The 24,974-nt window shown below is 27.4% G+C and overlaps 1 protein-coding gene across 1 annotated transcript; it reads right to left on the bottom strand.

The window, feature by feature from the left end:
• Nucleotides 1–700: 700 nt before the first annotated feature.
• Nucleotides 701–24,773, bottom strand: LOC129962319 (cilia- and flagella-associated protein 58-like). The gene is made up of 15 exons (XM_056076064.1): nucleotides 24,723–24,773; nucleotides 24,159–24,374; nucleotides 23,805–23,935; nucleotides 22,683–22,830; nucleotides 19,707–19,901; nucleotides 17,429–17,566; nucleotides 16,420–16,579; nucleotides 14,709–14,791; nucleotides 13,187–13,378; nucleotides 11,691–11,852; nucleotides 11,303–11,590; nucleotides 9,535–9,870; nucleotides 4,326–4,553; nucleotides 920–1,057; nucleotides 701–813 (listed from the first exon to the last, which is right to left on the bottom strand). Exons 1-15 carry the CDS (start codon nucleotides 24,771–24,773, stop codon nucleotides 796–798), a joined length of 2,484 nt encoding a protein of 827 aa, XP_055932039.1. The 3' UTR covers nucleotides 701–795.
• Nucleotides 24,774–24,974: the final 201 nt, after the last annotated feature.

The following is a 24,974-nucleotide window of genomic DNA, read 5'->3' as shown; positions in this document are numbered from 1 at the left end:
TCAGCTCTACATTAAAAATATACTTTTGGAGGGGGGCAGTATGGCAATTCTTTTTGTAGGATTATTTCCAGAAATTGTCACTTTAGCAGTCCAGTATTAAACAATAGAATTAAAGTCAAGATATTATGAAATGAGTTTAAAAGATTAATATTTCTAATTATTGTGATGGAAATATTGATTTTTTAAGTATTAGATTTTTTTAAAAAATGCTATTTTTACAATTTAAAAAAAATGATATGATTATTGCATCATGAACAATCATATTTTATGAAATTTACTTTAAACTGGATAAATAAGAAGTTCTTAAATATATTTTTCAAATCAGTGAGCAGTTAGTTTAAAATGTTAATTTGCATATTTGAAATTCAGTTTTTTCTTAAGTTTAAAATAAAATAAGTAAATATTAACTTTTTTTTTTCTTTTCATATTTACTATTTATGTAACTAGAACTACAGTGTCTCTTATTTCTTAACTATAATCCATCTATTTTCTTAAACTTTATTTGAAAGAGAAACAGTCTGATTTGATTTAAGATTACTTTTAATTCTTATGAATGAAAAAAAAAAAAAAGAACCAGTATGAAATAATGCAAGATGTATAAGTCTATATAAAAATTTAGAAAAGTATAAAATTGATAAACTAGAACAATGGTTCATTAGCTAATAAAGTAGTCAACATTTGAATATCAATAATTTGGCCTTTTAGCAGTTTTCCATTTAAAATATCATTACAAATCATGTAAAATTCATAAAATTCCATAAAAATTGATAAGTAAATTTCTCTGTAATAAATCGATTATTGTGATTTATCTACCTGAAAAGAAATTACAAAAAAGAGTTTTTAAATTCATAAATATTGCAAATTGAATATATTTACAAAAAAATAAGGCATCTTATAAATACAATCAGTAATATCTTACCAGAGCTGGGGCAATTTTTCGTTTCTCTCGAAAGAATTGCTTTAGTTTCATTTTCCTTACTTCCTCTTTCAAACGCGATATTTCTGCTTGATAACTAGACATATATGTTTCATTCATATTTATTTCAAATGATAAAGCCTAGAAATAAAAATTAAAAAAGTCAATAATGCAATTTTATGTTAAAAGTCTAATTAGCCATCTTTATATTCAAACAATTCTTCATGTTTAAAATTACACTAATATTAATTTGATTAGTTGTGGTAGGAAATTTGAAGATCCTAAGTTACTTTTGTAAAAAAAAAAAAAAAAAAAAAAAAAAAAAAACATATAACTACTGATCGTTTCAGAAATCACTTTTGAACAATTTTATTCTGCAAATGAGTGATATGCTTTAAGTAAGAAAAATACTTTTCTAGAGTTTTTTGTTCGGTGTTTTTCTGTTAGTTATTCTTTTCTGGTGTTAATTTTCATTTTCTTTTTTTCTGTGCTATTTTACTTGAATTAGAATTTTTTTTTTTTCCTTTGTAAAAAATAAACTTCTCCGTTTCTCTTCTCGGCCTTTTTTGTTGAAATTATAACCACCTAGTGCATGTACAAAAGTATGCAAATTTTCCATTTCTGAAAGCAGACATTATATATATTTAATGATATCTCATAACATAATTTAAATCTTATTCAATTTGCTATTTTTTATCTTAAATTAACCCATATTGTTTTATTCTAGAATTTTCTCTTATTTCCTGATCCAAATACCACCTTCTTCCACCACATTCTTCTCCATATACAAATTATGACCTACCATGAAAAAAATAAATTGAAATTTATTCCAAAAGCATCTTTCCGGCCATACATCTGCCAAAATTATGTTATATAAATATAAAAACATAATCGTATATATAGCCATATTAGTTGATGGTTTTGTTTAGTAGTTTTTAAAAAAATATCAATAATGGGATTTTTGTATCTGGGAAATTAATTTATATTTTATTCTACTTTAGTTTTTTTCTTTGAATTATAAAAAAAAATAATAATAATCTATGAATGAATCTAACTAATTCCTTTTAATGATTCTTGGTTAGCTTAGTTTAGTTCAAAAAAGACCAGTAATTCAACAAGTATATACAATGACAAAAAAAAAAAAAAGTATGAAGTTAAATCCATAAAGGTACATTTTTGTATTTCACAAAAGTAATTGTAATGCAAAATTTGACTTATATGTCGCATTACTTTTCATGCATAGAATTTATTAATGCAGTATTTCTAAAAAATATATACTAAAAAAAATTATGATTAATCTTGTTATTCGTTTTATGTTAAAATTTTCTGTGAATGATCAAAATGAATAATAATTTAGAAAATTATTGAAAATGTATTTTATGTATGAATTATTACTGCAAAAGTCTTCAAATAACTTAAAATTTTTGAAGTTTTAAAAAAGATTCTTTAATATAGTGTGACCCACGTAACAAAATTTGAATAGATGCTATGATAATATATATTTTATATATTAACTGCTCTCCAAAAGTTAATGTATAATCTATATGGGAGTGCATAATTAGTAAGTAAATGAATGTGATAATAGGAAATTTTTCATTTAACAGCTATTTATTGTATTTTAAATGATTTTCCCATCAAGTATAATTTACAATTAAATTATTGCATCTTTTTGAGTTTGGTATTGAAAATATCTATACTGATTCAAATTTATTATGCACTACATATTGTTTTCAGTAATTACTTATTTTAGCTGAACAGAAGACATAACTTTGATGCTTTAAACGACATTACATTTCATTTTTACTGTATTATGTTTTTTAAAACAAAAGTACAGAATTATAGAAAAAAATAAAAATATTTATATTAGTTTCAAAAAATAGATAAATGAGTTTTAACAATAGATGTATTCTGCCCATGCTTCATGTCGCTTAAGCATTGGTGGCGTTGATTTTTATATTTTCAAATAAACTATCCAACACCAAAATGAGAGGTTCAGACCTTTCTTAGAGTAATACTTATTCAAGTTCATTTAACGACTCGGAGGAACACTTGAAGCATCCGCTCATCTTTCTAAGTAGTCTCATGGATATTCATACCGAATAAAAATCCAGAGATTGGGTTGGTCAGTCTATCCAAAATATTCCTAAATAGGACTAGCTTGGTAAGGTCCAGAATGAATTACACTGTCATATGGTCCGACATAACGAGCGAGGACTTCTGTATTTCCCAGGGGTGAAAATTCTTCCAAGAAGATCATTGTGACCACCTAGAGAGATTCCAAACCAAAGCATGATTCCACCTTCTCTATTTCTTTCAGTAGACTTTCAACACTATTAGATTAATGATATCTATTCTTTGTTTTCTCTAGCACATGGCCTGAATCACTGTCCAGAATAAATCTATGATTAACTTTGAAGAGTAGCACAGAGGCTTATTGCTATCTGGTCCAAGAAACAAACATGCGCTCTTGCCCAATGTAGATGAGCACTTCTCTGTCATGGGTTAAGAGCGACACACACAAGGGATCTTGTATGCAATTCTTGATAGTGAAGATGTCTTTGTCATATCGTAGTTATGATTTTTGCTTTCTTATCGCAGAGAAATGATCTAAAATGATCATTTTTCAGGATAAAAGTGCTAGGGAGCTATTATTCTGCGGGGTTTTGAAATGCTTGGGCCACCAGTAGTAACTCTGAAAGGAAACTGATCTTGGAGTCTGTGAGTCATTAAGCCTTTTTAGCAGTAGCATCTTCTATTTGTGGATACGCGGTAGAATCGATTGTATCAAACTATTTTTTTTATGTCATACAGTTTATTATTTATTTTTATTTCTGTCTATATCGGTTTGACGAATTCAGCAATAGTTGTGTTTATGTAATTTTAAATTCTAAATTAAATTCAGTACCCTTATTTTTTTCTTTTGCGTAATATTTCATTTAGATCGATGCTTGAGTCTTGCTAATTTATGCAATAAACGAAATTATATGGCAAAAAAAAAAAAAAATCTTCGTTTTCTAATCCCTATATTAAACTCATTTCATTTCGATCGGCCGCCCTCTGAACGAATTGGATAAGCGACTCATTTGGGAGAACAATAATTCCAGTGATAATGTTAAAATTGTAGATTTGGAAGTATTCATATAAATCATATTTGTTACCTTTATTCCTATTCATTTACTACGGAGTGTTAAAAAATAGATTATACCTTAACTTTCCAAGACTGTGTATACATTGTATTCATACATTTGCTATTGGTTCGGCTATAACGAATGAAAGAAATTATAATGATTATTTTAATAACAGAATATGTAATAATTCAATGCTTCATTTGATTAAACTCAAAAACGAAAATAAATTTATTATTAAGTGTTGTAATTTAAAAAAATTAAGACTTTTTTTAAATACATACTTTTATTTTCTCATTCTTTTCTTTCAGCAACTGAGTGTAATTCACCTTTTCAGTATATTTTTCTTCAAAATATTTTTTCCTTGAACTCATGTTTTTGAAATGATCCACAAGTTTAACCATATTTGTCATTTTTTTATCTTTCTTTTCTACTTCAATGCTCTTTTTGAGAAGTTGTTTCTGTACTGTTTGGAAATTTTCAATTAGCTCATATTTTTCTGGATCAGTGCCCTAAAAATATGAATGGCATCATTTAATTATTGCATATGAAAAAAAAATCTATTCATTTTTTAAAAGATTGAAAACTGAGTACAATCAAAATAAAATAGATTTGTATGAAATAGCCTAAGAAAAAAAAATCAAAGTTTAAAAAACGAAGGAAAAATATTTATTATTTGATACTTCAGACTTTAATGCTAAAGATTGTTTTTTAAGTTCCTCAACTGCATTTTCTATTGTTCCGTGAAAAACTGATTACTAATCAAAGATAAAGGCCAATTTCTGATTAGAAGTGGAAGGCTGATGAAACTGCAAGAAATAACAAAACCCAGTATAAAATGTAGAATGTATTTCTGTAATGTAAATATATGGACTGACTGTAAAAAAATTGCGGTTCAATTAACTACAGCGTGACTATTTTTTTTTTTTCTGTACAAAAATTTTTAATGACACATTAAAAAAAATTTAATACATTGTCAATATAAATTATAGAGAGTGCAAATGATTTAGAGACTGACTTAATTTTTTTAATAGTTTGCCTTTATATTAACGACGTTCATTAAATACACATGCATGTATAAACTTTACTAATGTATTACTGAAACAGATAAAGGATTTTTCAAATTTCTTATGAAATAATGTTGTAATTAAATTTGTCTTTTCAGAAAATGAAAGAAGAAATAAAACTGCAAAATGTCCGCATTTGTAAATGTCGGAATATGTAAATTTGTCTGTTATTTAAATCAACTCATTATTGGTCGAAAATGGAATTTGATTTTCATCAATACTTAATGACAAAATGCGAGAAGAAATTGTCGACATGCGTTGACTACTTTTTATCAGTAAGAGAGGTCCAAACAAATCATTTAACAGAATCAAAAACCTAGAGAATTGCTTAGAAAGGAACCGAGCATAATTCGTAAAAGCAGGAGTTCCGAAAATTGCGATTTTCTATCTCTGGTACCATGTTCTAGAAACGGAAAAAGCATACCGAAAGCCAGGCTCAGATCATAGAAGAGTATCGAAATATCATGAGGATCGATATTTAATACCGATCACGAGAAAAAACCCAAATATGAAAGCTATTCTTTAACAGCAGCTCAGCTAAAATCGACTCTACGTTGCAAGTTTAAATACAAGCAATCCTACTGCCATTGACAAGTAGGCAGAACATATTAATTGGAGAGGGGGGGGGTAAAGAATTACTCTTTTCTCGGACAAGTCCTATTTTATAGTTCATATTGACAATAGACGCGTTATCAGTTTTGAGGAAAGTGAGATTGTAAAATCCCGCGTTAGTGTAAGTATCATATTTAGAAGAGGTAAAATGATAGCCTTTACCAGTAAGTCTTAAATGGCGCACCAACGTCCACATTATTAGAAATAAATATTGATGGTTCAGAGATACAAAAGTAAAATTCTTAGACCTCATGTAGTCTCTAGCACATTAATATTCCAATAGACTCAATGCTTCATGCATGTTCAAAGTTATTATCTGACCATGTGTATTTATAATTTCGGAGCTAAAAGCTAAATAAAATGTAACTTTATTTATGAGTGGGCTCTTTCTTACTTTCTCGCATACGTAGTATAGAGAAAGTAATGTAATCGTCCAGAAATTCGAACTCGAGATTTTAATGAATATCCACGTTTCAGACTTCTCTGAGTTCAAAAAACACATATTTGGGAAGTGTTCGTTTGTCTGTCTATGTCAAAGATAACTCAGACGATTTAAATATGGTATATGGTCTTTACACCAAATTTACAGGTTTCTATAAAATTTTGAATAAAATTTGTTCAGACAAAGTTTGTCTGTCCAGCTATGACTAATTGTAGTTTTGTCAGTTGTTTCAATCGGATGAGAAAAACGCATCTGAACACAAATTCGATTTTCGGTTACTATTAATCGCATGCCAAGGAATAATCACAAAAAAAATAATATTAAAACAGACAGTATTAAAACAAACCATATTAAAACTGATAGTTTTAAATAGAACTACAAGAAATGTATTATCTAAGTTAACTTTTGCTGGAATCAATAACTGAGTTTAAAATGTTTTCATAAACGCGCTTCCCTGTGTTAAGGTGTGTTTCAAATTTTTAGGGACACCAATAAAAATGAAAATAAAAGCGTAAATAATAAATATTTGACATTTATTTCTGAAAAAAGTTAGATAAATAACAAAAATAAATATTGTAAGATAATTTAGATTAAACAAATAAAGATTAAACAAATAAATTTCAACTTTGAAATAACTAAACAAAAGAGTAGCACAAATTTTGTGTTTCAAATTTTTAGGGACAGTGGAATTAAAAGCTTCAAAATTTCAAATTAAACTTTTTTACCATTCAATATTAGCACCATTTTTTCTGATGACATCATATATTCTGTTTGGCATGGAATATATTAGGTTCTGAAGAAGTGTTGGATCCAGAGAATACCAAGCATCCATTATTGTTTGTTGAAGTTGCATTTTCGAATCAAATTGGCGCTCTCCTTCATAAACTGTTCTTGCCAAAAGACCCCATAGATTTTCAATGGGGTTTAGATCGGGGCTTCTAGCTGGCCAATCCATAACTTTCACATTGTTATCTCTAAACCACTTTTTTGTTGATTTTGAGCTGAGGATAGATGCATTATCCTGTTGAAAAGTCCAATTTGGTCCACATATTTCAGGTCCTGCAATTAGTAAATGTGTTTGTAACATTTCTTGGTATCGATCAGAATTCATTCTTTCATTCACAAATGCCAGTTAGCATGTACCATTGAAGCTAAAAGCTCTCCAAATCATAACAGATCCACCGCCCATTTGCCTTTTGGAGAAAATCTCTGGTTCTTTTCTTAGATCATGCCAGTAATATCTCCAACCGTCTGGCCCATCTAGATTAAACTTCTTCTCGTCGCTGAACATGACTTCTATCCACTCATCTTTGAAATGCATGTATTCCTTTGCCCAGGATAAACGTTATAATTTGTGTTGTTTGGCAAGTGGTGGTTTGCAAGCCTTTTTCGCATATTTCATGTTTTTATTGCTCTTGATTGACCTCCAAACAGTAGTGTAAGAACATCCCAGTTTCAATTCTTTTGTTACTTTTCGTACTGGTGATTTTCCATTTACACATTGCTGAATAATTCTCCTGCGGGTACGTGAATCGAGCTTTGGCTTAGGTCCTCGCTTTTGAATTTCAGTTGATTTCCCATTTAACTGCTTCACATAATTTTCCACAGCACGTTTTGAACGTTTTATGAGAGCTGCAATATTTCTCAAAGACTTTTTTTCGTTGTAATAAGCTTTTATTTGGCCTTTTTCAAGATCTGATAACCATTTACCTTTAGCCATATTTCTTCGGCATAAATTAAGTACTAACGTGGACGTTTTCAATATAAGCTTTTTAAGTTATTAAAACAACTGGTAGTAAATAAAAATGAGCAATAATAAAGATTTAACTTGAATTTATATACCATCTCATCTAGCTGTCCCTAAAAATTTGAAACACAAATTTGGCATTTTTTTCTATTTTCTTCTTTTATTAGCATTGATATTTATTTAATTACTTTAGATTTTTTTATTATATTTAATTTTTCATGTTTTTCAAAGAAGTTTTTACAGATATTAGGTAAAAATTATTCCGATTTTATGTTTTTATATGGTGTCCCTAAAAATTTGAAACACACCTTAACATTCAAATGTTACCAATGTTCTAGATCCATTTCAGAATCAGTTAATTATTAAAAAAAGAGCTAAATTATTGTTCTCGAAATAAACACTTCCAGATATAATACAAAGTATAAAACACCAAATTTGGAGTGACGTCCTGCAACATCGGTTATGCAATAATTGATGTAATGTAGTGTTAAATATAGCAAAGAAATGTTTTTTTAAAAATTCCAAATTCGATAAGATTTAACAAGACTATTAATTTGATATCGTTGAAAAAATAATTTTTTGAATTTTAAGATGATATGAAAATTATTTTTGAGCTTTAATATTTTAGGATGCAATTGCAAAAAAAAAAAAGAAAAAAAGCCAGAATTAGCTTAATTAAAAATTCAAATAAAATCACTCCATGGTAACCAAATAACTCGAAGTAACCATAATAAAACCAAGACGGCTAGATCGATAAAATTCGGTAAATTTAACATCTATAACGTAGATATCTATCAAATTTTGAGTCAAATCCGACAAGAAATTGACGGTCTGTCGGTCTGTACTTTCAGAAACATGTAAACATGATCGTTCAAAAATGCCATGATTGAAATTAATAAAAATTGGCATGGAATTTTGTGACTACAATACAAGTTCTGTGTCACATTTTAGTTTCAATCAGTTGAGAGAAACGTGTCTGGTGATTCGAAGTGAGCAGTGGATTGTACTTTTGCTTAAACTTCTTTATTTACACTATATACACTCCTTTTGCGGTGAGTAGATCATGTAATACATGGCTGATTGTAGTTGGCTTTGTTAAGCCTTACAAACTGAAGTTGTTTACAGCTTCTGCGGGGGCTGGGGAGCCAATGCGGGTCAACGTTCTAATGAACCCCTGAAAGACTCGACCGGAAAGGCAGGTAAAGGGGTTGCCGTAATTTAGATTGCCAAGTTTGGCGTTAAGCGACATTCGCGTGAACAGTGTCTTAAACACAAATTCAATTTTTGAATATTATTAACGCATCCAGGGATTAATCGCCAAATATCTCACCAAAGATGACACGATATTTTCAGTAAAAATGACAAATTCGCTCCAAAAGTTAATATTTCGTAACAATTTTTCGCCAATACTACGCAAGGCGTTCTCTGGGATAACACTTTTATTAGAGAGTATGGGGAGACGACTCCCGCTACTTCCTTCTTATACCTTACCATATTTGTGAATAATATTATATGAATCACTAAAAATGATTCTCCTCTACAATATGTGTCCCAAAATGGATCATCCTTTAATTTTTTTTAATAGTATATAATGATGGATAATTTATGTTTATAAAAAATCTTACCTTCAGCAACCTCCATCTATGAACATTAAGTGGGTGTTGCATTGCTCTCTCAAGTGCAGAATTTTTGTACCTTTCATGATGAAGTTCCTGTTTTGCATAAGTGAAACTTTGCTTCAGTTTTTCTAAATCATTCACTTTACACATCAAAGAATTTTTCTCTCCGGTTAAACGTAAAATTTCCAAATGAAGCAACTTAGTGCCATTTTTCAGCGTATTGTAAGATTCTTGTTCCCTAGCTACAGCAATTTCCGAATGGTTTAATTTTTCTTCAAGAGATATTAATTCTTTCTTTTGTTGCTGGATTTGAGAACGTAATAACATACATTCTTCTGAAACCTGAAAAAAAATCACATTCTTTAGAAATTATAATCAATTACTATCATTTGTATAAAAGTATTGTAAATTTACTAAAGTAGTTTAGGTTGGTGTATTTTTATTAAAGCGATTACAAATATCATCAGTAAATTGTTTTTGTTTTTGAAAATAATAATAAGATCATTCACATGAAAGTGGATGGATGTTTTAGAAGCCGAATATTTAACATTTAAATAAGAAGCATTCGGACTGGAGGGGGTTTGATGAAGCCTAGATGGCAATATGATTTGAATTCAAATGAATAATTCATAATTAACATGCAATAAATAAAAGAAATCTCAAAATATAAAGTATTTCTAATTAAAAAAAATTTCAATTTTTTTCTACTAACAAATAATAATTTGAGCCAAAGAAGGTTGAAAAATTCCTTAAGGCATCAAAAATGTACAATCATTAAAATAAATTAGCAAATTCTATACTCTTCTCATAAAACAGTTTTTTTCCCCCCAATATTCAGTGTAAAATGTCTTGCACGCTGTATTATTGTTATCTTTCTTCCTTCTCTATGTGTGTGTGTGTTATAAACAGGGTATCCATAATTAAAAGGCCCTGTTTCATATTAGCCTATAGGAGAAACTAGTAAATCATGAAAATGTATGAGGGACTGTATGAAGGGATGAGAATCTGTTACTCAGGTCCCACCAAATACGTTGTATCAAGAACGCTCGTAGAAAACATGTAAACGTATCCGATATCACGCGTTAATTGTTATAAAACCGAAAAAAATTCCCGGCATCTTGTTTTACATGTGTTTGCTACCTTTCCAGGTCCTAAACAATGCGATGTTTGATGGAGGGAGAATTTGAACTATCTGGTAAGTAGTGACTATCCAAAAAATTTTCCTGATTTTAAAAACACCATTTTACATTCTGTGCTTCGGGCAGTTGTAGAACGTGCCATCTCGTGATTTCACATGTATCTGAAAATGATCGTGCGGAAAGTGTTGTACTGTAATTTTCTTATGTTTCATTATTTGTTGCTGTTAAAATTGTACAAGTGTGTAAAAATCGTAAAGTATGTAAAACTTTAGTAATTGTATTGTATGCAAAAGTATCTAAAATTGTATAAATTGCATAGGTGTTTTCAATACTTTCCCATTGCGAAACTGTTTAAAATTTGTACAAATGGTCAACGTTTGACTAAATGTGTCATTCCTGGATTTGGTATCCTCTGCTAGTGACATAATTTGATCATTTTCCCCCCTCTGAAACAAATTTCTATCCCACTATGAAGTCCTACACACAATTTCGCGAATTCTGGATGATTGATTTCGCCCGTACATATCGCCGGTTACCTTATATATATATGTGGATAAATATAGATAGTCAATTAACCAATTCTTTTTTTCTATAAGCTATAAGCAAATTATATTTACAATATTAATTAAACTTACATAATTTAATTTTGATTGCAAGATTTTGATTTCTTTCTCTTTTGTGACAATGGTTTGCAAATAACTCTGAATTTGCTCTTCCAGTTGCTTATGATTAATCTTTAAGGCAGAATGGTCTGCTTCTTCTTTTGATAACTTTGTTACTAGGTTTTTATTTTGTAAATCTAGAGATTGCCATTTTTTCTTCCAAACAGTAATTTCTTCAGCTTGAGAAATCTGAGATTCATTTAATTCATTCACATAACCATCCAGGACAGCTATCTTTTGCTTCAACTGATCTCTGTTTTCCTGAAATTAAAAAAGAAGAAGAAGAAGCGTAAGAATTGGCAAATAGAATGTGTATATTAAATGATTATGAATTCTTTTTCTATATAATGGATGATCATACTTTCATTTCTTTATATTGATGACAAAATACTTTTCTGTCTGCAATTGCTCCACCAGAAATATCTTTTTGTTGAGTAAGCTTGCTTGTTAATTCGATTACTTTGGCTTCCATTGATGCTTTTTTATCTTCATGGGCACACATTTCACTGTTGAGGTTTTCAATCTATAAAAATAAGGTTAATTTTAAAATTTTAAACTGCCATTTAATACTTCAAAATTTAATAGGAAATTGTAAAGAAAAAAAATTATAACAGCAAATCTTAGAATTCCATATCCTTATGTACATTGACAAGCTATTTATAAAAATAAAAATGGTTATCTTAATACCATTGTGATCATAAAAAAACTAATTAATAATAAAAGTAGTACAAAAATATCAAATCTATATAACAGAACCACTTTTAATAAAAATGGAAATTTCCGAGTACACTTAGAACAGTTGCCATTAGTCTCTTTCATAAAATGCAATTGAAAATTCATTTCTACAAACTTGAACCATTCTAAGAAATGTTTAGCAATACTAATATTATTGCATTAATAATGAGATTTTCAATTCATTATTTTTAAAAAGCAAATTTTTCTCAAAGAAGTGCGTCTAAATAAAAATCATCAAGTTTAAATGTGAATACATTCCTTACAAAAAGTAGTATCGTTTTTACTAGAGATATAGCAAAAATAATACAATTTATATTGAGAGATAACTTTTCAAAATCGCATCAAATTTAAACAGTCTTGCCAATGTTGACATTTTACAAAATTCGATGATGTTTCTAGACATAGCTTTGAACTTTAATTGCTATTTATGAAGTGCATAATTTAAAAGTTTTATTCTCTTTGTATATCAGGAATTGTTTTATATTGCTTTTAATATTATGAATGTAAAGACGTTTTTTTACCCAAAGTACATAAATTTCCTTTTTTAAAAAAGACGATAACTTACGCGCTTTTATCTCCACCAAACCACAAAAAAAAAAAAAAAAAAAAAAAAAAAAGAACGATTGCTTAAAGGTTTTTTTTTTCTTTCTTTCTTAATTTTATAAAAATGTCTAATGACTCTAATTAAATGACAATAGCTTTCAAAATCTCCGTTTAAAAAAAATACTCATTTTATAAATGAATTAAATAGTGCCTTATTTACTTTGAAAACTTGATTTTTAAGTAATTAAAGATTTAAAAGTAGACTTAAAAAAAGACTTAAAGACTAAAGATTTTAAGACTTTAAAGACTTAATGAATTGTTAAATGTCTTATTTTTTTTTCTTTTATTAATATTTTATGAAATTTTTATCTTTCCTTTAACACAGAATATATAAAAATTATTTATAATCTTTTCTGAATATAAATAGTATATAAATCTTAATATCTTTTGTATATATATATATACTTTTTAAATTTTAAGATCAATAAAACATAGATATACCTTATGTTATACATTTACATATGCAGTTATAAAGGAATACTTACAATTGTTTAACTTCTTTAGAAAATAATTACGTACCTTAGTTGTTAAATCTTTAATATCACTTAACAATTGTGTTTTCAGTCCCTCTAGGCAAGTTATCACTCGATTTTGCTTCTCAATCTGTTGCTCTGCTTTCTTTAGATCTTGATGCAAAGCGATTCTTTCTTTCTCATTCGTTTTGAAATCATTTGAATGTTTCTCAATAATTGATTCCATCTTTAGGATATTCTAATGAAAAGAAACAAACAAAAAATATGGCATATTATAAAGACAGGTTAGTGATTTTAATTAATGCTCTTAAAAAAGAATATTAATTAAAGCTATCACCTAGTACATTTACTTTATAGATAACTTATCACTGAAAACGACATAATTGTTTCAGTTTTTTTCATACCAGCAAACAATATTTAAAACGTGTTAAAATTTTATATCTATTAAAATGTATGAAAATATTATGTACTAACAGGTTTGTCAGAAGCCTTGATAAATAAATTATGTATTAATATATTACAGGTAGCGTCAAAATGGGGCCTCAATATAAATCCTTTTTTTTTCATTAAGAGTTTTATAATATATATATTCTAATTAAACAAGAATAACTGATTATAAAAATATAAGCAAACCGTAACGGTAGTTGGTTTAAAATATATTGTTACGAATCTATAATGTTGCTTCCCAGCACAGTTAGTTCCATCGTTGGAAAAACTGTTTTACGATCAGCTCTATTGGATGTTGATCGGATGAAGGATCAATGACACACTGGCTTGACTACGAATTTGGCGACAAAATGGATGATACTTGAATCTTCAAGAATTTTGGCGATAGGGCCAACAGAAGTTGATATGTTTGATTGTTCGAGAACATTCTCTGCTCTGATCCCGAAACTGCGAAAGGCCGGCAATCCAAGCCGAAGTCAGTCGTCGAGTGGTTTAGAGTCGCATAGCGAGTCAACCTCGAATTAGTAGAATCAGTCCAGAGAAGCGCTAGCGCTGTGTGGAACTCCTGATTTTTATCCTGGAGTTTATTATAGAAGCAGCATCGTGTCGTGTGTGGAGTTGCCAGTCGTGTAGTAGTGAGTCGGCAGTTGAATACAGCTAAAGCAAGGAGACAGTGGAGAATTGTAGTCGTTTGTAGAGACCGAAGGGAATAGTCATGTAGATTCCCTCCTCCTGCTGAGTTCTGTTTGACCGCTTTGTGTGTTGTGGTTGCTGTTAGCCACCCATTATTATTTGTGGGTTACTGTTTATTCTAAGTGTGCTGCTGTGTATTCCTGTCTTCGTGTGAATAAAAGTCATCGCTTCTTGTTGTTGATTGCGTTATACACTCACTACAAAGCGAACCCGTTGACTTTACGGAGTTAGTGAAAGAAGTTCCATAACATTTGATGTCAGAAGTGGGATTGTAGCTGAATTTCCGTATAAATATAATTCTAGAATAACAAATTCTCCGCTTTAAAATTATAGTATTAAAAATGTTCAAAAAAGCTATAAAATTTTTATATTATCAATCAATAAATATAAATTCACAATTTCTTAACTAGTAATAAGAATATTCATACTTTTGCCAATAATTCTTTCTCCTTAATTAAAGACAATACTTCTGTATCATGTTGTGCCTGTTGCATCTTGAGTCTCATAATAACTGTAGAATGTAAAGAAGAAGAAAACATAATTAATTTGTGGTTCAAACAGATGTTTCTATTCGAAATACAAATATATCATTCATGGCACTAAAATTTACGCACAATGAATAAATGTTATTATTACCTTTTCTTTTTTTTTTTTCCCTTCTTTTTTTTTTACGTTGTAAACTTTTATGAAAAGTTAAATTTAATTATACCTACATATATCATTATTTTTAATTTTTAAAAATACTGCTGCTATTAGTAGATATATATGAAACAATCAGATATTAATTATTAACAAAATCTATTTGACACCTTATTTTTTTCAGTTTGAAAAAAAAAGTTTCATTTGTAAACAACCTTGATAAAATACTATTTCCTTCAAAAAAATTTATGAATTTATATATATATATATATTTCCTTGATCTACATAGTGTGTCATTGGCAAACTTTGTTACCGAGTTCATTTTAAAGCGTATAGCGTATTACATTCCAGGTGTATTGTAGACTTCTTTAATTTTTGTTACAGCTCAAACGCAGTATTTTGTTATATTCGTCTAGTGGTAGTATATTTCATCAGTGAACATATGTTTTTACCAAAAAATGACACGGTTGTAAATAAATGATATACTTTCAAAGTTCGTCCAAGGAATTTTAAATTCATATAAAATATTACATAACAGCTTTATAGGTATTGATTGGTAAAGATCACATAAATTTTTTTTTTTTACTTGTTACATGTAAATTTGCTGATAAAAAAATTATGGTTATATTAAAGATTTTATTTAATTTTGATTCTGGGTTATAATATATATTTTCAATATTCAGACTTATCATGAAATAATTAAAGATTTAAATATTCGTTCATATTTTTTTAATTAAAATTATTATTGATTTTCATAAACAGTTGTATTTACATTGACTTTTTACAATACAAATAAATCTTTTTGCCTACAAAGAGTTAAAATTCTAACCAGAATAAAAAAAATATTTGTATATAAATTACTTCCAAAATTGTTTACATTATATATGCAAAATAAGTTTATTGTCCTAATATTAAACGAGTTTCATATCATACATCTTTTAAAGGATATTTATATTTTTGGACAAAATTTTTCTGGCAAAAAATTTTATGTGTTTACTTTTTTATATTAATATACTTTTAAATATAAAAATCACTTAACTAAATAAACTAACTACTAATACATTATTACTTGCCTTGGAATTTTTTATGCTGTAGAATTCAATACAAATATTTACTGCAGAGGCCATACTATTAAATAAAACAGTTTGTAAATATTGTGCAATTAAATAAAATACTAAGTGCATAGATATAGTAGAAAAGAAAAAATTAAATCACATGTCATCAAATTGAAACAAAAAAAAATTTCAAAGATTAAGGAACAGAAAACTAGTTATCCAAGTAAAAATAAAAAACAAAACTACATTTTAAAAAAAAGAAGTTTTTAAAAATATATATATAAAAAGATGAAGTAAAACAGAATGGACATGATAAAATTATTCTTAAAAAATACAAAAGGTCTGAAAACTTCCATGCTATATTATCAAATTTTATACAGCCTGTTAGCAAAAATATTGAAACAACTTTCAAAACATATTACAAAATATAATGTTTAAAATTCACCTTTATCATTCTCAAGTATCTGCTTTTCTAAATTTTCACATTTAGCATCAGAACTTTGCTTTTGATTTTGAGCATTCAAATACCTTTGCAGAGTTGACTCTTTATCATTTATTGCATCAACTAATTTTGCATTCAAAGATTTCATGTCTTCATCTTTTCTCTAAAATAAAATTTAAAAAAAAAGAAGAGAAAAAAATAAATAATGAGACAGTTTTTATATTGCAATAATGGATACATTTTTTAATACAAAAGGAGCATTATTATTCCATTAAATATTAAAAATAATGACTTTACCATTACAGCATTTTTTAATTCCATCATTACAAAAATATTCCCATGTAGATTCTAATCTTCTTTTCTATAAAATGCTGAAAGCTTAATGATATTTTGTTTAATAATCTATTGAATAATAAATTAATTAAAAAATCTATTAATAAAAATATGTTAAAAAGTATTAATATTTACATCTTATTATTCATTAACTACCATGAACAAACAAAAAAAAAATGAAATAGTAAAATCTTATTTCTTGTCGAAAAAATGTATTCCCTTAAAGAAAATTGGAAATATATATTTAAAAACGAATTAATATATTAAACGTACTTGATTGTTTTTAAAAAAAGACAAAAGGAAAGATAAAGGGTGGCTCAAAATTAACGCAAGATTTGGATTTGCCACTCTTCGTGTAGTAAAGTGTTGGCAACTCTATTCAAAACCCTATGCAAAATATATTTGTGTCAAATTTTGTCACTCTAGGATAACTGTAGGCCAATTAATTCCTTGTAGACCACCAACATGCACATAAATACGCGAATTTTCTTTAATTATTAGTCCAAATAGAAATATATAAATATAATATAATGATGTATATATATACATCAGGCACAAAGATTTGTATTAAAAATTATAATAAATTATAATTACTTCTGTTCATTTTTAGCTATTAAAAACATAAAAGGGTTTCATTCAAAATGTTAAAATTAATGAAAAATCGTAAAATATTACTTACATCTAATAACAAATTCAATTTATCCCTTTCTGCATAAACAACTCTGAATTCTTCCACTTGTATTCTAGCTTGTTCTTGAGTTCTGTGGTACAATTTTTGCAAAGAAATAAGTTTTTGCTGATGATTGGCTACTCTATTCTGTAATAAAAATATAACAGCCAGATGAGTTTTATTATTATTATAATATATATATATATATACTTCACTTTAACTTCTGAGTTGCTCATATTTCTTGTTCTCAAGCTACAGATTCTGCATGAGAATAAAATAGATACTATATCAGCTAAATTTAGAGAAAATTCCCAACTAAAACTAAACAAGTTATGAATGAGCTTCTATATACATACTTACAGGATGATCATTTTAATTTGGTAAATATCTATTTTTTATATTATTAGAAAAAAGTACATACTTCCAGTTAAAAAATGTTTTAAAAGAAGTAAATACTTTTATTTAATGTCGTTTAAGTAGATAAATGAAATGTTGAAAAATGTCGCAATGTACATATTTATATAGCACTTTATTCATATTTAATAAAAGAAATCTTGATCTTGGGTATATATATATGTGTGTGTGTGTGTGTTTTAACTCTAAACTCAATTTTAAACTCTAATTTCAATTCCAAATTAATTCCCAAAGTTCCATTGTAATTTAGCCCATATCAAAGTCATTCTAAAATATTCTCTTATTTCCTGATCCCATTCCACTTTTTCTATTTAATTAATTCAAGAGAAGCTTTGTAAAATGCTTTAGTCAGCGGTTCTCACGTTCCGAGTAAAAGGATAAAAATTGTTGATCTAAACAAATTCTTTTTTAAAAGATCCCTGTGTTTCCCTTGCTTGTGATTGACATATGTCGAAGATCCCTATCAGAATCTTAATAGTATATTAGCACTGCGAAAAAAATATTTTCCCTATCGATATCTCCTGTTATATAAGACCTGGGATAATTTATTTCTGTCTTCTCTTACCTAATCTGTTGCTGTGAGCGGACGTGCTTTGCCCGCGCCTCTTGTAAATAAATTATGCCTTCCCGGAAGGGATTAAAGCGAATTTAAAAATGCAAAGCGTCTTCACTGTCTTCGAAACTGACTTTCTGCTTCAAAAATTATATGCTTACACATTATATATATCTAATTTAAATTTTAATTAATTTCCTAATTTTTATCTTAATGTATCCCATATTAACTTCATTCTGAAATTTTCTTTTTATTTCCTGATCCAGTTCCTATTTTTTTTTTATTTAATTAACTCTATACGCGCTCTATAAAACTGCTGAATTCAGCAGTTTCTTACTCTCAGAGCGAAGGGATAAAAATCCCTAATGCTTGCAACATTCTTTTAAAGAATCCTAAATTTCCCTTTCCTAAGTCTACACGTGTCAAAGAAATCCTTATCAAAATTTCATAGTAAAAAGATCGGAAGGACAAATTTCTGTCTCTTTTGCACGTGTATCGCGATGTAAATGGACGTCAGTTTTATCATCGCTTTGTATATGAACTATGCCTATTTACTAATGTAATGATTTACATAAAAAAGAATATGATGAAAATGGTTGATAATAACTTGCAATATTCCTAATAATCTAAAAAGCTGTAAAAAATGAAACAATTATTTTGAAAAGAATTCAAGGAGGAAAAAAAACTATTAAATCATTTTTATGGACTTGATGATCATCAACACAAATGAGAATTTTTAAAAATATTTAAGCATTCATTTTTATTCTATTGAACTGTAACAACAGAAAAATGTTGATTTATCTATTGCACATTATATATATTTTCTTGAGCAATAAAAATGTTAATAATTGAAATAAACACTTGAATCATTTTACAACATTTTCATTTTTTCATCATTTTACAATATACATTTCATTTTTACCAATTAACTACTAATGCTATTTTTTTCATAGAAAAAAAAGGAGCTTCCACATTTTTAATATTAGAACATGTTTCACTTAAAAATTGAATTTTGAAACTGCCGTGGTTCATATGATAATAAAATATACATGTAAAATTATAAATATAAAGTCTATCCTCATTTCTTTTAAAGTTAGCTATCATTTAAGTTTTCCATTAATTTCGATATATTGCTAAACATGTATGAAAATAAATGTATAAAATCAATTGATTATATACAACGTATGCTGAATATTGCCGAAGATATATGAATTTATCAAAGTTAAGATATTACATTATTTAAATTTTACAAAGCAGGAATTCGATACAAGTTATATATATGCCTAAACTATTATTTAATTCTGTGAAGCATTTCATTACTTCATACGAGTTGATTTTCTTCCCTGTTTCCTCTAGCTTTTGCTTTAAGTTGGTGACAGTATTTTCCAAATCTATGATTCTGTTTTCTTTCTCCCGAACTTCTTTTTCTGTCGAATGCCTGTCTTGCACAATATTTTGACTTCTTGCAAGTTCTTGTTTTAATCTCACTCTCAAAGCTTCCATGTTTTCTTCAAGCTGAAAACAAAAATTTAAAGTATAGAGAAACATACATATCGAAGGTTACATTTACACAAAAAATCTTTAGACCTAATAGGGATATAAACTTATATATGCAACTTATTATATGTAACTTTCTGTTATCAGCTTCTTCAGAAGCCAAAGTACTTTCATATATTCTAGTATTCCTTGTTTGATGCAGCTTCATAATCGGAAGTATATGTCTAATTGCAATATTTAAGGAAATAAAACTTGCACCTCTGTTTTGGGACATACCGTTTATGAAAAATTTATTTTAACGGTAGTCTAAAATTAAATATTTTTTTTAAAAAATTATAAATCGTTTTAATATGTTTTAAACAGTAAAATGCAAAATCTGTCAAGGGGTCTAAATCGTAAGTCATTCCAGCAACCAAACCGGGAGGGACAAAAAGATGGGGGAGAGGGCAATAGCGTGTAAATGAATTTAAATAGATGGTATAATCCTGAATGTAATACTCTGAAATTTAAAAAAAAAATACTTTAATTTGAATACATTCGAGTAAATTGTAAATTAACTTAAAGCACAAAATTGGATAATCCTGAAAATACTAAAAATATCTCTAGTCCAAAGGAGCACTTAGGTTGTTGTCTACTTTGCCTTTTTGATAATCTGCTATTAATAAAAAAAAGTGCCTGCTTATATGTTACTTAAGAATTTTATCAAAATGTTACTTAAAAACTAAAAATTGAGTGTGATTTCAGCATTTTTTTACGATGACACTAGAAAATCTTAAAGCAAATAACTAATTTTTGCACCATTTTTAAATGTCAAAATCGTCTTCTTAATTACTCCAGTTAAATTGGGATCAATTTTTTTAGAATTTAAACAGTTAAAAAACCTTTTTGTGAAATTTTCTACAATAAATTTTGTTACTGGAATGAAATTCAAATCGGTTTTATAATTTCATCAAATAATTAATTGTATGATTTTCTTCCATTGTTGAAAATTAAGGAGGAAAGATTTTACTAATTATGTATATAATTAAAATGAGATATCAGAAAATGAAATTATATTACCACAAAAGATAATATGCACTGTAAAATAAATAATCCTGACACATGTATTTTTAATGATATATAATATCATGGGATATATAATATCATTCCATTAAGAACAAGAAAGTGAAATTACAGTACGTAAAGGTTCGACAAAAATATAATTATATTTTTAATAACACTACGATGTCAAGATCTTGTCTCCTTTAAGATAGTTTATAATAAATAGTTTATAAAAATTATATATATATATTATTTAGATGGTTTGTTTACTATAATAAAACGAACAGATTTAAGGCGATTAAAATAAGTGGCTTTATAGCCTGTCACAATTTAATTTTTAAAACCTTTTGTTTAGATAATCATGAATATCTAGATATTCAAAGTGACTTTAATGAAATTAAACACAATCATATTTCTAGTAAACCGGATGGTTGTAAAAAATGAGTAGTATGCAAATATGGCTAGTTATACCTGGTCAGATTTAGCTTACAATCAATAATTTTTATGCAATAACTTAAATGCTTTATAACCTTTTAAAACAAGCAAACTATATTTTTGGCACGAAATCTAAGTTTCAGAGTTTTAAATATAACCCATTTTAAGATAGATTCTTATAGGAAAAATACCTATTTCAATGGTTCTCATGAAAAGACTTCAAAAAAATTTCCTTCAGTTCTTCACCGATCATGGTCCCTAGAACCCAAAACCACCCTTCGTTCAAAATTTTGTGTGTGTGTGTGTGTGTGTGTGTGTGTGTGTGTGTGTGTGTGTGTGTGTGTGTGTGTGTGTGTGTGTGTGTGTGTGTGTGTGTGTGTGTGTGTGTGTGTGTGTGTGTGTGTGTGTGTAACGCTTTGACCATGTAAACAGGATAACTAGAGTAATTTTGTAGTTTTGTTCGGATTTTAATTGGCTTGGAATACATTATTAGAGATTTCAAAATCTCGAACGAGTTCGTAAATGGCCCATTTATTATTTCTCTTATGGAAATAATGGGGAGTTGAAATTTTTTGTTCGCTATAACTTTCTTAATATTGAATATAGAAAAATAAATTCAATTGGTCAAATTAGTGCCTCATTATGACTTTTGTATTTAGTGTTTTTCGATAATTGCAGTATCTTGGAAGTTAGGGGCTGAAAAGTGATTTTCACGCCCTAATTTTGACTGTTTCTAACATCAACAATTTATATTGCCAGATAGTAACACAGATGTAAAGGAATCTACCTTTCTCTTCCAACTTTCCAAGAGGAATTTTTTTTATTGTATTCAAACATCATTTTAAAATAACATTTCACGGTTTAATAAATAGATGAATGGAATAAACTATGAAATTAATGATTTTCCAATGGAAATAAAAACTTAATTAATTGTATTCAATCAAATAATTAATACTTAGATTTCAATATTAAAATTCAACTAAAAGAAATATAGATATAGAAAATATAACTTAGAGAATACATAGAAAAATACCAAACCCATGAATGTCTGAAAATATAGTGATATACAAAAAAATGAAAGCTTTTTTTTTAACAATAGAGAAAGTGCGCAGCTAAAAAAATGATGGAAAGTCTTTTACTTTATTTATATTTATCAACATAGTTTCAGCATCAAACTTAAGTAGTTCTGATACTTTTCCCATTTATTTTTTGCGCTCTTTCTACCAGTCCGAAATATAATATAACATAAAAATTTGATTACTCATTACAATTTCAAGTAAATAATTAGTTTAAACTCTTTATATAATTCTAAAATACATTTACCTTTTCCATTGCTTCCATCGTTTCAAGTAATTTAGATTTTATTTCCATTTCAGTAGTCTCTTTTATCTTTAAATCACTTTCTAATTGGAAAATTCTAGAATTTAATAACTTCCTTTCTCTCTCAGCTTCAAGTTCGAATGCCTTTTCTCTAAAAGAATGAAATAATATTAAAAATACATGAAGGTAAAAATAGAGAGAATTACTTTAATAATTTTACAAAGCAGTTCTAAAATCTAATTTTCTGAGTACTTTTTCCCATACTTCTTAATTTTAAGATTATAAAAAATTATATAAACAAAACAACTGTACATATCAGAAAGAAAAAAAAATATTGATATTTTACATTGATTCAAAAAAAGGCAGACATACTTTTTAAAACTGAGTGAGTGTAGCGATTGAAAAGTTTCAAGTACTTGTTTGCCTCAGTTATGCAACCAAATCACAAGTTATAAAACAAAATATATATATATATATATATATATATATATATATATATATATATATATATATATATATATATATATATATATATATATATATATATATATATATATATATATATATATATATATATATATATATATATAAGCTGGAATTTGTTGTAACATTTTTTGATAATATTTAAGTTTTATATAACTATTTAAGTTTATATTTGATACATTATAAATATAATAAATGAAAATTTATTTATGTTTATGATTTATTCATAGCATTGATTTTCTTTAAAAAAAAGAAAGCTTTTTAACAACTTGTAAGGTGCTTTTGTATGAATCATATGCTAGCAATTTAATGCCATAAAAATTTGCTGAAGATATCATATTTATTACAATTAACAACTTATTGCAAAAAAAGAAAAAAAGATGTTACGTTGGTCATAGCTACAATCTAAATATGCTAACCAATGGCAAGTAAAGTCTAGTGCACCAAGGGCACACTGTTAAGTTCAATCTCTAAATATAGTTCATTATTTTCTTATTAATAATTATTATTACATGATTTTAAGTTTTTTGATATAGAACGAAAGAAGAAAGTTATATTAGAATCGGTATATTAAGAAGTAAACAAAAGTTTAAAATAACATAACAAATGATCTAGTTATTTCTCAATATTGGTTCATCTTACTTTTCTGGTATAGTAGAATCTTGCTCATTTTCTAAATTAAATAATTTAGATTCAAGCTCCAAAATTTTTTCCTTAGATTGTACCTCATTTTCTCCCAGCCTTTCAATACACTTACTAGTCTTAATAAGTTCCTAAAAAGAAGATAAATTATTCATTATAACAATCAGACTGAAAGATTCATCAGATTAAAAATTTAAAAATTAATAGAAACTTCAATCAGTCATGAAAGATACATTTCTGCGTAAGAAAGGAAGTTAAATGCTACTAAAAACACAAAAAATAGTAAAATCAACTCTAACATTGGAAAAATATAAGTTAAATTCTACAATTAAAGGTATATAAGAAAATTCCTACTTCTCTTAACTCTTCATTTAACTTCTCAACTTCTTCACATTTTTTTTCAATTTCAAAGATTGCTTTCTCCTTCAAAGAAATTTCACTTGTTAGCTCTTGGCATTTGTTTAATAATTGTTTTCGTGAATGGGCAGCTTTTTTCAAAACTTCCAACACTTCTGAGAATTCATTTTCAAAATTTTCTGCAATTTTGTTCTTTTTTAATTCTATCAATGCCTGAAAACAAAGAAAACTTCATAAGTCAAAATTATACATCAAAAATCACCTTTCAATAAATACCAATAATGGTGTATGAAAACAATTTTTGCATTATAATGCAAAAATTGATAAATTATACTTCAGAGAATTACTTCTTTAATTATCTTAAACAAAATTATGTTTGTTATTATTCATTTTATATTTAAATAATTTGATAGGTATAACTGAAGGAGGAAAATAACGAAATTTTTCTTAAATGACTTAAAAGCGCAAAAAGTTTAGTTCAACTTTCAATAGCAAAAAAGTGCAAACAAAGTACTATGACATAAATATAAAAATACTGTTTTATATTATTTGAATAAATACCTGTTGGAAATTGGAGGCAACATTTAATATGTTTCTCAGCAAAGCAGGCATATTTTCTTTAAATGTTGCACCTGGTAACTAATAGAAAATTAAATTAAGTAAGAAATTCTATCAAATATTTTTTGAAAAAGCTGTTTTTAGAGCAGATTCAGCACCCCCCCCCCAAATAAAAAAATTTAGAATGAATAAAGCATTTCTACTCACCAAAATATATTTTCTGAAAATTTTAAGTATAATTATCTCTATGCTACG

Source organism: Argiope bruennichi, chromosome 2 (genome assembly GCF_947563725.1).
Source record: "Argiope bruennichi chromosome 2, qqArgBrue1.1, whole genome shotgun sequence".
NCBI classification, from domain to species: Eukaryota; Metazoa; Arthropoda; class Arachnida; order Araneae; family Araneidae; genus Argiope; species Argiope bruennichi.
Note: the sequence above shows the minus strand (reverse complement) of the source record. Positions and strands in the feature narration are given on the sequence as shown.

Coding starts and splice junctions, on each gene's coding strand:
- LOC129962319 (XM_056076064.1), bottom strand. CDS start 24,773: ATGCCTGCTTTGCTGAGAAACATATTAAATGTTGCCTCCAATTTCCAA. Junction 23,936..24,158: donor TAAATGAAGAGTTAAGAGAA/GTAGGAATTTTC, acceptor TCTTCTTTTTAG/GAACTTATTAAGACTAGTAA. Junction 1,058..4,325: donor AAAAGAATGAGAAAATAAAA/GTATGTATTTAA, acceptor TTTTATTTCTAG/GCTTTATCATTTGAAATAAA.